Raw genomic sequence first — 16,372 nt, 5'->3', positions numbered from 1 at the left:
ACTTACATACTTCTAAGAATCAAAATAAAAGTGTTTACGTTACAGTGCCTTGTCTAGTGAATTTCTATTATGCAGATTCTCTTTAGTTCAGTTAAACATCCCTCAGGCAGATAGAAAGAAGTAGAACACTAAAAAATTCATTTTTGTACTTCTTAGCATATTTAAGCATCATTGCACAAAAAAAACCATAATGTAAAAAGATCCTGTATAAGCCATGCAATATTACATTTGTCAATTAAAAAAACAATTAAAATGTCACTCTTTGAAACCTTTGGTTAATGATGATCTTTCTACATCAATTTTGTATCATTTGGGCTCCTAGAAGAGTTAAAGAGTTAATTGAATTTATACTTTTTAAAGATATCACAGCTTGTTTGTACATGTGCAAAAATAATTAGATACCAGAAATAATTTTCAGGAGAGCATTAATGTGCTCCTTTATCTTGATTATGTTGGTATTTCACAGAGGATAAATTTGCCATAAGTTACTAGAGCTGGGTATGATTACTTTTTACTTGGCGTGTGTGTTTACTATTGATTCACATTCTGTTTTTTCGTGTATTAAGAATATCTTCTGACCTACATTTCAGGGGTACTATGAGGGTGAAAGAAATTCTATACATTAATTATGTCTTGAACCCTTAAGAGGAAAAATGGAATGATATGCTCAAAATTGTTATTGGTATTTTACACTGCATTATAAGATTTGATGTTGTGGATCACTGATGGTACATGTTGTGCATCTCATGTTTATCTTATATGTAATGAAAAACATTGAAAAACTCTGTTCATAGTTTAAGTCATATGAACACAATTTCATTTAGAGTCCATGTTGGACTAAGTATCATATATAATAAAAGAACATTGCTATTGCCCTCAAGAATTTTACTTAAATACAGATAAAAAGACCAATAAATACACACATACTTCTATATATGCTTAGTTTGAGCATAAAATTTTTTGTGGTCCAGTTGCTGAATGTTTGAATTTCTCAAATACTCATGTACTAGACGCCACTTTTTAAAGGATTACTATGTTCAATCTTACTTAGACCTCAAGTACGTATGCTCAACAACTTATGAAACAAAACTTCATATCTAAAATTGTTTTCTAGAGAGGTTTTGGTTTATCTTAAAATCATATTACAAGCAGTTAGAAGTTTTGTTAATATTTTATAAGAGGAAAATTACCTGCTTTCCCAATTAGGTTGCGAGTTACCTGAAGGAAGATGAGAAAAATAAGAAACATATCTCCCCATGTTGAGTTGCCATCAGTCTTACTGTCTTTGGTCTATATTTGTTCCATGTCTTGTGCGGAACCTGGAAAAGTAGTAACTCAATAATTGTGAATGATATGATTGCATGTGTTTGAATAAATGAGTTATTACCAATTCTGTCTCGCTTTTTTTCAGACTCCCAGGAAGGAAATTACAAGTCAGAAGTTAACAGCAAACCCAGGAAAGAAAGGACAGCATTTACCAAAGAGCAAATCAGAGAACTTGAAGCAGAATTTGCCCATCATAATTATCTCACCAGACTGAGGCGATACGAGATAGCAGTGAATCTGGATCTCACTGAAAGACAGGTAAAGCTGGACATTGTCATTATATGATCTTTTTTAATTGCTCTGGGTCCACAGTTTTCTTTGCCATATTTGAAATACCTAGATCCAGAATTCTTCAATACCATTTGGAAGACAGGTATACTATTCCATGATAAAATTTTGCCAGCAAAATGACAAAATTAAAAATAATATAATGATATTTAAAAGAAAACCATACTTACTGAGTTTAAGAAAGAATCCTCCTATGATTATGATCCTTCTGTATTTTTTGGTTTTAAAATATTATTTCTTTTACATAATGATGGCATACAGTGAGGAATTGTGTATGCTTATATGCTAAAATCTCCTTATTTGGCATATGAGAAAGTTGGTAACCCCAGATTAGTTTTCTGTATTGCTCAGGATAGGGTATGTTACCCTGCAGTAACACATTCACCCGTAAACCTCAATGGCGTAACACAAAAATATTCATTACTTACTCACTCTCCATACAAACTCTACATGTCCAGCATTCCAGATAATCACTCACAGACCCATTCTGACTCTTTAACATCTCAACATGTGGTGTCCGTGGTAACTACAAGAAATAAGAAAGAATTGGAAGTTTATGCACTGACCTTTAAATGTTTTCACCTGGAAATTACCCATGTCACTTCTATTTACACACTGATGTCTAGAAGAGTCAAATGGTGCAGCTTAGGTGCAAGATGGCTGGGAAATGATGAAAGGCAAGGTCACATAGATCATTGGTAAATATTTCTGCCCCATTACCCAAAATATTTTTGAAATTGAATGGCTCTCAGATATTGAAAAATCTGCTATCCACTTAGAGAATATTTTGAAATTATTAATGTTTTTGGACTCTAATTAATGAGACCTAAATAATATTTTTAAATTAATTGCTTTTCAGGTCCCTTTCTTGCATTTTTTTTAATGACAAATGGTTTGTTCTAATAGTCTTCCCAGTGAACTCCTTGTACAGATTCTGGTTTCCCCGAGGAGAATCTAGCCTACTGCCGGTTAACAGTTGCTAATCTTTACAAAAACATTCCTGAAAGGCGAATGCAAACATCTTTATGGACAGTGCAGTTATGATTGGCACTCTTAGGGCTAGAGTCTCATTTCCTCTTTCACTGTGTGTACCTCCTCCAGGATCCCATTGGAACCAAAGAAATATCAACAGGGTGTGGACAAATGAATGCATGTCTTACTAGAGCAAATTATTTTATCCAATTTCTTAAATAATCTGCTTTCCTTCTGTTAATTTTTACATTTCAGCTTTGGTAGGTTATTTATGGGTAGTAGAAATATGCAGAGGAACACTTTTCTGTGGTTTTATTTATTGGCAGTTTATATTTTATTACATATTATGACTAGTACCTATGTTATGGAGCGCAGCATTTTCCTTCCCTTGGACTTCACATACAAAATTCCCTCTATGTATTCAACATTTGGCATGCTAGAAAGCAGGATCCAAAATCTACATCATCAGACCTTTATTTTATTATTATTTTTTTAAAACAGGGAACAGGAAAATAAAAAGGTGTATGTGGAGGGAGAATTACACAGTAATGTTCTTATATAGAGATGGTGAACTCTAGGAAATGCAAGTGTGTTTTATACAATACACGAAGGACCTAGGAAACTAGGATTTGCTTCCAATCTGTAGAAATGACAGGATGCACTACTGTGCTCTCAGCCAAGATGAAAAACAAGATTCTGTACTTGCCAGTTCAGGGATGTTCTAGGGTTATCTGTCATTGACCATGGAGCAGAATCATTTATTTTTAGAAGCAGTTTTGTAAATCTGGTTTGAAAATGTTGAAGGTGTCTTGGATATTTCTTCTTTCTAACTGACTTGACAAGCTTGGTAAAGAATTACATGCAAGAATTATATATAGATATACATACTATTTTAATGTTTTTTGAAAGATTCTTTTAAAATTTTGTGTTAGCTACCCTTTGCCGTGTAACAAACAACTCCAAATCTTAGTGGCTTCAAATAATAACTAAAGTTTTATTTGCTTTAGATTTTGTAAGTTAGAGATTTTGACTGGGCTTAGTTGGACAGTAATACTGCTGGCCCTACATGGAATCCTCATGGAGCTCCAGTCAGCTGGTGGGTTGACTAAGAAAGAGATGGTTGGGCCTCAGCTGGGACAGCTAGTCTCTGTTGCTTGTGGTTTCATCTTCTTATAGGCTAGCTTGGGATCCTTCCAATGGTGATAGAAGCATTCCCAGGAGCACTGAGGGGGAAAACTCTAGTAAGCAAGGGCTTTTCAGGCTTCTTACATCATATTTTCTAATGTCCCAATGTCCAAAGCAAGCCACATGACCAAACTCAGTGCCAGTATAGGACAGACCACTTCATTGGAAGTCGTTCCTGAAATAATCTAACCACAGCATCACGAGGGGAGAATAATGAAGACTATGAGAGATAATTCGGTTTTCACTGAATTGAAAATTTGTTACTGTGCACAATATATTTTTATTTAATAAATCTCTATGTATAGTTTTGCAAGTTAATGTGAAAAGATGTATGCATGCAGAATTTAAATTCCTAATCAACACTAAGTCTTTAGAGGGCCTACATGGGTTAGTCAAAAAGAGTGTAATTGTTTTGAAAAAAGTCTGAATAAAAATCCAAGGTTTGCCGATTAGAATTGTGTGTTCTTAAGTAAGTAACAATCTCCCCAAGGCACAAAATGGAAATTAAAACTACCTGCTCTTTCTTCTGTGTAGATTTATATATCATAATGGATATGAAATAATTTTTAGCATAAACTATAAAACAGAATTATCACCCAGGTGGGAAAAACCTTTGCTATGCAAAGTATGTTGAATTAATCCTTTTGTAACACAAATATTTCTTAAGCTAAGTGCTGGAAATAAAATCTTCTTAAAATAAGCTAAAGAAATACCTGTTAGAATTCACAGAAGAGGTAAAAGTTGAACAAGTATTCACAATTGTTATGAATGTAGAATGTCACGGGAGAGGGATGATGTAATTGTGTTGGATAATGTTTCTGGTTGCACCATTTCATTCCAACATTTCTATGCACACATATTATCTTAAGTTTCTTAAATTGAGAATCTGTGCACAAAATATCTTAAATTAACAATCAAGCTGGGAGTGGTGGCTCACGCCTGTACTTGTCCCAGCCCTTTGGGAAGACATGGCAGGCCGGTCACTGGAGGTCAGGAGTTCAAAGCCAGCCTGGCCAACATGGTAAAACCCGTCTCTACTAAAAATACAAAAATGAGCCAGGCATGGTGGCAGGCACCTATAATCCTAGGTACACGGGAGGCTGAGGCAGGAGAAAAACTTGGACCCAGGAGGCAGAAGTTGCAGTGAGTCGAGATTGCACCACTGCACTCCTGCCTGGGCAACAGAGTGAGACTCCTTATCAAAAAAAAAAAAAAAAAAATCGCATATTTTAATTATGTTTCTACCTTAAGTTATATTTGTATTTTCTGGGCTAAATTTTACTATGCTGAATTTATCAGAAAAAATAAGTATGATGTCAGTCATCAACTTTGCTATTTTTAAAGGTCAGATGGCATATTCTTTCAAAATGCCAAGGCTCTCATCCCAGTGAAATATTTTCAGTTTATTTTCTGGAGGTTGGGCTTTTAAAGTTATTGACAGAATTACAATCAGAACACTTTCAAATCCATCTTCTGTAATTTGTAATGCAGCTTGTAGTCTATTGGGGCTGCTGTGACAAAATGCAATAGACTGGGTGGCTTATAAACAACACACATTTATTTCTCACAATTCTGGAGGATGGGAAGTCCAAGATCAAGACATCAGCAGATTCGGTGTCTGGTGAGCACACACTTCTTCATAGACTTCCATCTTTCCACTCTACCTTAATATGGCTGAAGCGGCTAGGTAGCTCTCTAGAACCTCTTTAATAAGGGCACTAATCTGAGTAATGCTAGATCCGTTCTTATGACCTAATCTCCTTCCAAGGGCCCCACTTCCTAATGCCATCACCTTGAGGGTTAGGATCTTAACATAAGAATTTGGGGTAGAGAGGCCGGGTGCGGTGGCTCACGCCTGTAATCCCAGCACTTTGGGAGTCTGAGGTGGGCCGATCACTAGGTCAGGAGATCCAGACCATCCTGGATAACACAGTGAAACCCCATCTCTACAAAAAAATTAGCCAGGCATGGTGGCGGGTGCCTGTAGTTCCAGCTACTTGGGAGTCTGAGGCAGGAGAATGGCATGAATCCGGGAGGTGGAGCTTGCAGTGAGCTGAGATCGCACCACTGCACTCCAGCCTGGGTGACAGAGCGAGACTCCATCCCCCCCCCCAAAAAAAAAAGAATTTGGGGGAGACATAAATATTTAGACCACAGGACAGCTATTCCATTATTTTGATTGTATATTAATCTCATAAATGCTATGTTTAGCTATGTAGTCTATATCTTGACCCTATATAATCTTAAATAACATCTTTCCCTAGGATTTCCATATGTAAAATATCTAACTATAGATATGTTGTCTTTTCATATTCATTCTTTAAGACTTTTTTCTCATATGTTGAAATAACCCGAGATTCAGTAAAATAAACATATACACCAAGGAATATTACATCTAACCTCATATTGTTCGATATTTTCCTTAGCTTTAATAGAATTATCTGAATATAAAATAGTTTCCTTAACATTGTCAAGGTCTTTTGAGAGTCAAATGCAGAGACAGGACTTATAGGCTCATTTTATGTGGGTGAGTGTAAATATATACATATGCAAACACATACACACACGTATACACAGATATATATGTATGTGTGTGTACATATAGATATATACACATCTCCATACCTCTAACTATACATATATCTATCTATCTACATCAAAAGAAAGATATCATGCAAACAGGGAAAAAAAAATTAAATTATATAACAAAATTGTTTTTGTTTGTTTGTTTGTTTTTTGAGATGGAGTCTCGCTCTGTCACCAAGGCTGGAGTGCAGGGATGCAATCTCAGCTCACTGCAAGCTCTGCCTCTTGGATTCAAGCCATTCTCTTCCTCAGCCTCACTGGTAGCTGGGATTACAGGCACCTGCTACCATCCCCGGCTAATTTTTTGTATTTTTAGTAAGGACAGGGTTTCACCATCTTGGCCAGGCTGGTCTTGAACTCCTGACCCCCTGACCCACCAGCCTTACCCTCCCAAAGTGCTGAGATTTACAGGCTGGAGCCACGGCACCTGGCCTGTAACAGAATTGTTTTTGAGAAATAATTTTCTCCTACATGAAAACTTACTTTATAATCAGAACTAGTCTTTAGACATATTGTCATGTGGAAATTGTACATGATTGCTTATAAAATATGCATGTTATATTCGATGTTATTTGTGGCTACCCCTACCTTACTTATATCACCGATCAGTATATCTAACTCAAATTTTATGATGAATCATATATGTGTCATGAAGATTTGCAATAATAATTAGGTTTCCTTTTAGAAAAACAAAAGGTATGTTAAATCCTTAAATATCACTCAGGACTTGAATTTCCAAATTTCATTCTGAAGAATAGTCATGGAATCACACAAAGATGTCACACTCTTACATTTGCATCTTCCATAATGCAGTGTCAGGGTAGTCTGTAATTCTCTTTGAACTTAATCCGGCTAAAGAAGAAAAAAATAAAAAATAAAAAAAAAGGGCTCATTCTGCAAAGTAATTCCATGTTAGTATACAAGTGTTAAAGAAAATTATATTATGTTAAATAAAAATGCAGAACCTAGAATGAAACTGAGCTTCAAATATTTTAATTATATAGTGTTATTTGTCAAACAGTTACAGATCACTCCAGTAAATCTTCCAGCTTCTAACTTACAGCTTCTAGTTTACAATATATGCTCATATACCCTTCAAGATCAACAGCTAATAATCTTCAATTGTCAGAGTCACTCTGAATGATTTGCAGAGAACTCAGTATAAAGGCTCTCCAGTTTCAAGGTATTTTTAAGTTGGACAAGCTTATTCTGGTGTTTTTCTCCATCCAGATAAACTTGGAGGAAACTCCCACCAGATTTTTAATATCTCACAGTGGGAAGACGAGAGAAAGCAGCTGCAGGAGCATATAAAAGAAGTGGTAAAATGGACATTTTCATAGAGTTAAGGCTGCCAAAATGTAGAAAGAATGGGAGATCTTTTCCCTTCAAAACATCTTTTTCACAGAGCTAATAAAGGTGCAATGTTGCAGACTTGTAAACTAGTTAAGATTACTGGAATAAACAGACTAAATTAATGATACTTCTGCCAAGATAAATGGAAAATCCCACCTAACTAGATCATACTCCATTGGTGGAAATGAGAGGGATTATGTTTTGTTTTTTACTCATAAATCATCAAATGGCCCAATGCCAAGTATTTTCAAAATAGCTATCATTTTTTTGATGACTACTAAGGAGAAAATGATTCCCAATGTGCTAAATCAGTGGGTAAAGGTGAGAGGCAGTCCTGTAAACAGGACTTCAGCCTTTAGCTACGAAGTGTATCCTAATCCTCCGCAGCCTCCCCAACACACATAAACACCCTTTAATTGTGTAGAAACAACAGAGTCAATTCGTGGCTCCAATAAGCTTTTGGAAATAGCTGAAGAATTCCTTCTCTTAATCAGATATAAATCTATCTATTCAGGAAGGGTAAAAAAAGCTTTCTCTTCCCCATTTTTCACTTTTACTTTTAAGCATTCTTGCTTCTGATTCTAATACTGCTAAATCAGTAGTTCAGCTACTTTGTTACTGAATTACTTGGGTGAGTTTTTGAATTTACTAGACACACTGCCATGATCAAATGTAATCACTAGGGATGTGATTAAATCTGAAAATTTTATTTGTACAATTATCCTTTGCATGTTTTCATATCTCAAAGATATAAATAAATATTTATTAGACCATGTCTACAATATTCCAAGTGCCCAGATAAAAATGGAAACAGTTGGACTGTTGAATCTACAAATCCCAGATGTTTAGAGGCATCTGGGTATGTCACTGAAATATTTAGTTTTCATCCAGATGTTTGGTGTCACGGTTGTTTCTTCAAAACACAGACATTTATGTTATTACATAAATATGAGTTATGGCATTACATGGATTCAACTTTCTATCAACCTATTTGCCTCTGGACACCTTAGGAAATTGTGTAACAACACAGATTCGTAAGTCACTTATTTTGTCTGGTAATATATTGTGAAACCTAAAAGGACAGGTATTGTGAACTTACAAGATAAAGGGTGTCAGGTGATGTCCAAATAAGTTACATTTACATTTCCTTCGTTTTCTTGACTGTGAATACCTTAAGGGCAGGGACTATGTTTTATTTGTGCTTCAATACCTCCCATCTATGATCTAACACAGTACAGGTTGCTGGACATTTGGTAATATTTTTAAATGTATGAATGAATGAATAGAGATCCCAAGTCACCAAAGAGATGTGAGAATTCTTGCACTCTATGTAGTTTATAAATTAATCTTATTATATAAAATATGCTTATAAATTTTAATAAAAATAATTCAAACACTTACTTTTTAGTAAATAAAATTTTAGGCATTTGGATGATTATAATTTAGCTGTCTTAAAAAGAAAAACTAAAAGAAAAAGTTTTTTTTCATTACAGTCAATAAAGCTGGGTTAATAAAATGATACTAAATTATACTATGAAGTCTTTTTATTTATAAATTGACTACTGTCCTACATTAATGACAATATTGACTTATAATCTGGAATTAAATTTGTAGATTTTGTTGGGGGGGTTGCTAATACTGTAATGCTAATAGAAAAATGTGTGTTTTTCCAAAAATCCTTGTCCACTTATTTTAATTCACCCCAATACTTTATAGTATATTTGAAAATAAATCTGAACATACTGACTTTTAGAGTTCTATGTTCTTCCTTCTCTTTTCTATAAGATATGCCCATTATATACTTGTTGCTATTTTTTGTTTCCTTGCCCATATTATGGAATTTCAGTATCAAATATATAATCTAGTTTTTAAATGAAATAGTATATAAGGTATTAGAGTTACTCTATATAATCAAATGCATGTTCTTATATGTATATATCTATTCATATGTATATACATGTAGCTACTATTGGCAATTATTCAGTCTTTCTTCAGTCTATTTTAAAAAATGAAATGGTAAAATTTCACATGATAGACATAGAAAACAACACACAAAATAGGCTATAATATATCTAAAATCAATACCATATTCTTACATTTAGAATTTTCTTATTTAGAATTGCCCATAACAGTTTTTATACTGATATTATATAATTACTATACCCCTTCTTCTAGAAAAGGAAATATATGTAGATCTTAAAAAGTATATTTCTCCTCTTTTTCTGCCAGGATTATTTAGACTGAATGTTTCAGCTCTTGGGGACAATGATGATGATCATGGCATATGTATTTCTTCCATCTGGAGTTGTCCATGAGAAAATATCCCTATAGGAAGTCTTGAAAGGCTTATGATTCCAATATTAGAAATATGAAAATTGAGGTAGAGAGAAGTAAAATTTTCTCAAATTCACACAAAATGAACAAGTAAAGCCAAGAGTGGAACCCAACTCATGTACAATAGATCTAATGCAAAATGCAATGTCAAGCTTGCAAAGGTAATTGAACTCAGTAGTATAATTACCTAAATTATAGTACAGAAAAATTGTGTCGTATTTACAAACCTAATTATATCAAGTGGGAGAATTACCTGAATGATAGTAATCATATGGATGGCGTTCACATACTCTATATGCTTTATTTTTTATTACAAATGCTTTAAAAATAGGAGATTGAAATATAATAGGAACCAAAAAACTACAAACAAACAAACAAACAAAACAGAATCTGGAATCAAACAAACCCTAGCCCTCAAGTTTAAATCCTGGCACCACGGTTTTCTTTCTGTGTAATCTTAGGTAAGTCACTTAACCTTTACCTCAACTTTCTCAGCTATAATATAAGAATAATGGTAATAATATTTGGAAAACTGTATGAGAATACTGTCTATCCCTAAGTAGGTCTATAATAAAAGGCAATTACTGATTCTTTTGTTTAGTAAGTAATAATAATATGTGAACACCCATCAACTACTTTTTAGTGAATCGTCTTTGTACTATTTTTTCTTATTTTTTATTGTCAAATTGATTACTATATGTTTGGGTCATATATGATACACGAATTTAACCATGGCTCAAAGTGAGACCAAGAAAAATCCAGAATAGAGAAATATCTCAGTTTAAATATTTCACTGTGAAAGCATGCTGATAAAACATCGTGATTTGAAGATCACTGATATAATAATGCCTTTGGAAATTTAATATATTTTTCCTCACTTTCTCTATAGCACTATTTACAGAAATTGAGATTATTTCTAAAATGAAAATAGAGAATATTCAAAATATTCCTAATATAGAAGAATGAAACAGAATTATCCCTAGCAGATGCAGAGGTTTATTATAAAATTATAATTAATAAGATAATGTGGTTCTGTCACAACTATAGAAAAAATAATATAGGAACAGAACAGAATATAGCAATAAAGCTATGCATATATGGAAGCTTGATTTATGAACACAGATGAAACAGTGATCACTGGAAAAAAGCTGAGTTATTTAATAAATGGACCTGAGGCAATGTGTTATCCATTTAAAATAAAGTAAATTTAAGCCTATTCCTCAGACCAAATACTAAAATCAGTACTTCATTGATTAACTACTTCAATTTGAAAGGAAAACTTTTTTTTTTTTCTTTTTGAGACAGGATCTTGCTCTGTTGCCCAGGCTGGAGTGCAGTGGTACAACCACCACTCACTGCAACCTCAACCTCTTGGGCTCAAGCAATCCTCCCACCTTAGCCTCCTGAGAAGCTGGGACTACAGGCACTGTGCCATCCCAACCAGTTAATTTAATTTAATTTAATTTTATTTTATTTTATTTTATTTTATTTTATTTTATTTGTAGGGACAGGGTCCTATTGTGTTGGACAAGGCAACCTTTAAAACTCTTAGAAGAAGACACAATAGAATATCTTAGTAGCCTCAGAAAATAGATTTTTTTTTAAAAAAAGAAAACACAAAAACACTAGTCATAAAAGAAATAGTAGATAAATTTAAACATATTAATATTAAGAGTTTCTAATCATCAAAAGATACTCTAAGAAAAGGAAAAAGAAACAGCATACATTGAGAGAAGATAGATAGTAGCAGCCATATAACTGTGGTCTCCAGGCAAGTTCCCATGATATGGTTATCAGAACACAAATGCAAGAATATCTGTAGCAGCTTACATATAGAAAAAAAAAGAATTCAAATATCCATGGACTTTTCGAAAATCCATGGATTTTTCCATGGAATGGAAAAATCGTGCTATACTGACAGAATTTAGAATGTTGTACAATGATATAAAATGAATAAATACAGTCTCTTGAATCAACATAGATATAGCAAAAAGCCTGCACTTAAGAACATTCCATTGATAAACCTAACAAACAAATAAAATTAAAGAGTATATTTTTAATGTTACGTGTTATGAAAAAAATTTGTTTTCTTTTTTAAGAAAGACTTGCAGATGATACACACAATTCAGGCCTGTGGCATTTTAGGTGGGGTAGACAGAGAAATACAATGTAAAAAGAACACTTAGCTTACTAGAAGCTATAATTATGAGAAATGCAATGTGAAAGAAACAGATTTCCTCCTAAACAAGATGCAATTATGCCAATAATATTCTAGTTCTGATAATGGATAGACCTTTAACGTCTGTTTGCTGTTTTTTTGTTTTGTTTTGTTTTTAACACATATATGTTATTTATATATATATATATATTTATTTAAATGTATTAGGCAACTTCAATGAAGCTTTTAAAAGGAAAATATCTGTACAAAGTTGATGTGAATGATGTAGTATATAATCTTGGTGATTTAACAAATGTTGAGATTTTTTATTGTGACCATATTTTAAACAAATCACTAGATCAAATATTTGCTAAGTAAAATAAATGAATTAAGGTAGAAAATAAGAAGAATAGTTCAAAAGAAGATAGGCTCAGTGTGAGGTGGAATGGTCAAATAAAGATTTGTGAAAGCAGCAGTGGTTTCTAATGGCAGAGAATGGCCTTTCAGATGCCACTTAATCAGTAGCTCCCAGAACATGTTTTAAATTGGTTCAGGAAATGACAGCTAGATATCAAATCCAAGAAGAAGTTAGGAGTGAGGGGGCTTTGACCAACACAATATTATGTTAGCTCCAATTCACAGAAACTCTTTATAGACACAAGCACTTTGAGTAAATGACAAAGTTTTTGTCTAGTTCCATATTTTACACTGTGTGCTGTAAAATACAAATACAGTACTTTGTATGCACCTTTTGAAAGTTTAAAAATTATTATCATGAACATACAACCTGATTAAATTCAATGTGGATTTATTTTTCTTTTCACTCCTTCAAGGTGTCTTTGTACAAGCCTTTGAGGAGCTACTTTTCATTGATGACACTAAGGAGAAGAAAATATCATTTTAATCATCTTTTTTCTTCTGTTTGTTTGTTCCCTTTCGTGGTTGAAGGTGAAAGTCTGGTTCCAAAACAGGCGGATGAAGTGGAAGAGGGTAAAGGGCGGACAGCAAGGAGCTGCGGCTCGGGAAAAGGAACTGGTGAATGTGAAAAAGGGAACACTTCTCCCATCAGAGCTGTCGGGAATTGGTGCAGCCACCCTCCAGCAAACAGGGGACTCTCTAGCAAATGAAGACAGTCACGATAGTGACCACAGCTCGGAGCATGCGCACTTATGATATACACAGAGGACTAGCTCCATTCTCAGGAAAGAAATGTTGTGATGGCAAGCCTTACCCAAACATCGTTTACACAGAGAGATGACTATGGCAGTGATGTTTAATATTATTAAATCCAGGCATCTCGAATCTGTTTTTCATGATTTATAGAGGGTTTACACGAAGTGCCACTTATTAAAGAGCTTCACAGTGAAGATGGAGAAGGTGAACTTGCTTTGAATATTCCAGATGTGTTTGGTCGTGTGTATGGCAGTGAGCAGGGATGTATTTGCTTTTGCTTGCACTGAAAATTAAATTGCTATCAAGAGCAAACTATGAAACGTTTTTATTCAAGATGCCTCCAAAGTGAAGATGCCGAGGATGAACTTGCATTGAACATTCCAGATGTGTGAGGTCATGTGTATTACAGTGGGCAGGTATTTGCTTTTGCTTGCACTGAAAATTAAATTGCTATCAAGAATAAACCATGAAACATTTTATCCTGAACAGCCACAGTGCCTGAAATCACTCAAGTGGATAAAAAGTGTATTTTAACTCTGTATATATTACCCTTAAGTCATTTTCCTGTCTTCACTAATTTAGCAATGCATTCATATTAGCTGATGAAAATAGGCACTCACAATGACAACCAGAGCCAGCTTCTTGTATTTTTTATACATTTTGTCGTCCCAGAGACAATCAGTATGTGCTTACCTGTGTTCAAGTAGAGAAAAATACAGTAGAGTCTGATAGGACATATTCTTGTACCACAGACAAAACAAATCTTATGTTGCATTTACTATCAACTGCTGCTAATACATTATTATAAAACTTACCTAGCTCCTGAATTCTTCCTATCTTATAGCTTAAAAAAATTAGGATCATAGGCAAATCAGTTACCTTGCAGAAAGAGCTTTGTATGACAGACATTGTCTTATTTTATATCTGTAAAATATTAGCTGTATGAATATGATTTAATTAACAAGGAAACATTTCTTCCTGATTGACAACAGTGTTAGACAAGGTGCAAAGCAAAACTGATTGCTCAAGTTGATAGAAAACAAAATTCTGAATATCTTCAAATTAAATTCGGTAAAAACACATTATTTTTTTCATATGTGATGTATTCATGCAAAACAACAATCTTTGTATTTTGTTTTTAAAATGTGTTTAATAAATGATCCTTTGTAAATAACTTTGGTCTCCCTACTATAATTTCCTTAATTTTAATAGATTTCAATATCAATAATTAACAAAGTCTCAAATCTATCTCACTTGTGCAAATCCAGATGATTATAATTAGTGAATTATTTACATATTTTCATTTCCGATTTTTTTATTATGGCAGGAAAAAAATCAATCCTTGTGTAATCAAAGGATGCCTAAGAATGGAGATATATTAAGCTATTTCCCTAATTTGAAGAATACAGTGAATGGATTTTTGGTGTGTGTTTTATGAAGCCACAGATAAAAGTAGGAAAAAAGTATTAAATAATATTATTCACCACAGTGAGGACAATAAAATAGTCATACATTTTTAAAGCTATGTCTGATATATGTAAGTTAATCCAACAGTGGTTTTATAGTCTGAATATGCAGAGTCTCTGATGTGAAATATAAGCTAAACAAGCTAATCAGAGTCCTGAGTCCTAATGGGACTAATGTAAGAAGTAAAGGATACTATTAATCTAATGCATTTTGCATCATGCCTGATTGTACACGCATAGGGTGCCTGAGTCCTACTTATAACTTTACCACACTGTTTTTCATTTGTTTCATATTCTAAGCGGAAATGCTTGGAAACATTGCCAGCCTTCCTTCCCTGCCACAAATACAAATACAGAAACAAATACAGAAAAACAATCAGTAAAAATTTCCAAAAACTCATCAGTTAATTGATTTCACTTGCTTTAGAATGATTAGACTGGCAAAAATTAGATTCCATATATTTTAACTTAATCTAGCATGATATGTAGAGAGTATTCCAGAAATAAAGTAAATTTTTTTTTTGTATCACATTTTCCTTTTGTTGTAATACATTTTATCTCAGTAGTTGACAGTATTTTAAAAGTTGACAGTATTTTAAAATAGACCATTCAAATTGAAGTCTCCCAGACATGAAACAGACACTTTTCTATTAGTCACTTGAATTAATACAAAGTCTGTTTGTGCTGATGACATCTACTTGGGTGGACTGATTTTCTTATTGTAGAATAGGATTTAAATTCAAAACATCTTGACAAATTGGTGGAGTGGGAAGATGTAAATCAAATTGAGTTCAATAGGGACAAAGTGGAGGATAATTCATTTGGGCAGGAAAATAATTTCCAGAAATAAGAGAAAAGGACACCTTAGAAGTAGCTAAAAGGTTGTAGCCAAATAGATGTAAGAATTCCAATGTAGTATGAAAATGAAATAGGAAAAAGGGATTCCAAATAGATATAACATTCAGGAAATAGGAGGCTTTTGTATCATGGCCATATCTTTATTAGAGAATTGTAAGCAATCCTAAAATGAAATTTGATCCAGAGAGCACAAAGTGGTAGGAAAGGCCACATGGCTGAGGGAAAAGAGACATCGCTTTCTTTATGATGAATTAAAATGATCTGCCGCATAAGACACCTGACACATTATCACATTGTCAACACAATGACAATTAAACAGGGAAGCCAGAGCAATTTTTATTAGTGGAACTTGCTATTTTTAAAAAAGTGTTTCAGTATCCTCCTGTCTTCAAACTGATGGGTAGGTTAGCTACATTATACCCCAATATAATTTTAGAATTAAAATTCTTTGAGGAAAGTTAAGATATTCTCATGAACTATTTGGGCTTAATTCACTCCAAAGGTGCCAAAAATCTGAAAGAACTCTACTTGTTTTTAATCTACACTGGACTCCTGGCATGCCATGGTATCTTATTACATAATGCCCTTGTCATGTAATTCTATCTCAGATCCTGTGGCTCTGTGGAAATTCATAATAGCATGAAAGCACCTTTCTCTAAAAATAGTATGAAAT

At 33.6% G+C, this 16,372-nt stretch overlaps 1 protein-coding gene across 1 annotated transcript in view; it reads left to right on the top strand.

The window, feature by feature from the left end:
• Positions 1-14,549, top strand: part of MEOX2 (mesenchyme homeobox 2) — a 72,812-nt gene extending 58,263 nt beyond the window's left edge. The window contains exons 2-3 of the mRNA XM_021935973.2: positions 1,412-1,584; positions 13,151-14,549. Coding sequence (XP_021791665.2) covers positions 1,412-1,584; positions 13,151-13,375 — 398 coding nt within the window. The 3' untranslated portion in view covers positions 13,376-14,549. The remainder of the gene's footprint in view (positions 1-1,411; positions 1,585-13,150) is intronic.
• Positions 14,550-16,372: the final 1,823 nt, after the last annotated feature.

The sequence above is a fragment of the Papio anubis genome, chromosome 4, assembly GCF_008728515.1.
Source record: "Papio anubis isolate 15944 chromosome 4, Panubis1.0, whole genome shotgun sequence".
NCBI classification, from domain to species: domain Eukaryota; kingdom Metazoa; phylum Chordata; class Mammalia; order Primates; family Cercopithecidae; genus Papio; species Papio anubis.
Note: the sequence above shows the minus strand (reverse complement) of the source record. Positions and strands in the feature narration are given on the sequence as shown.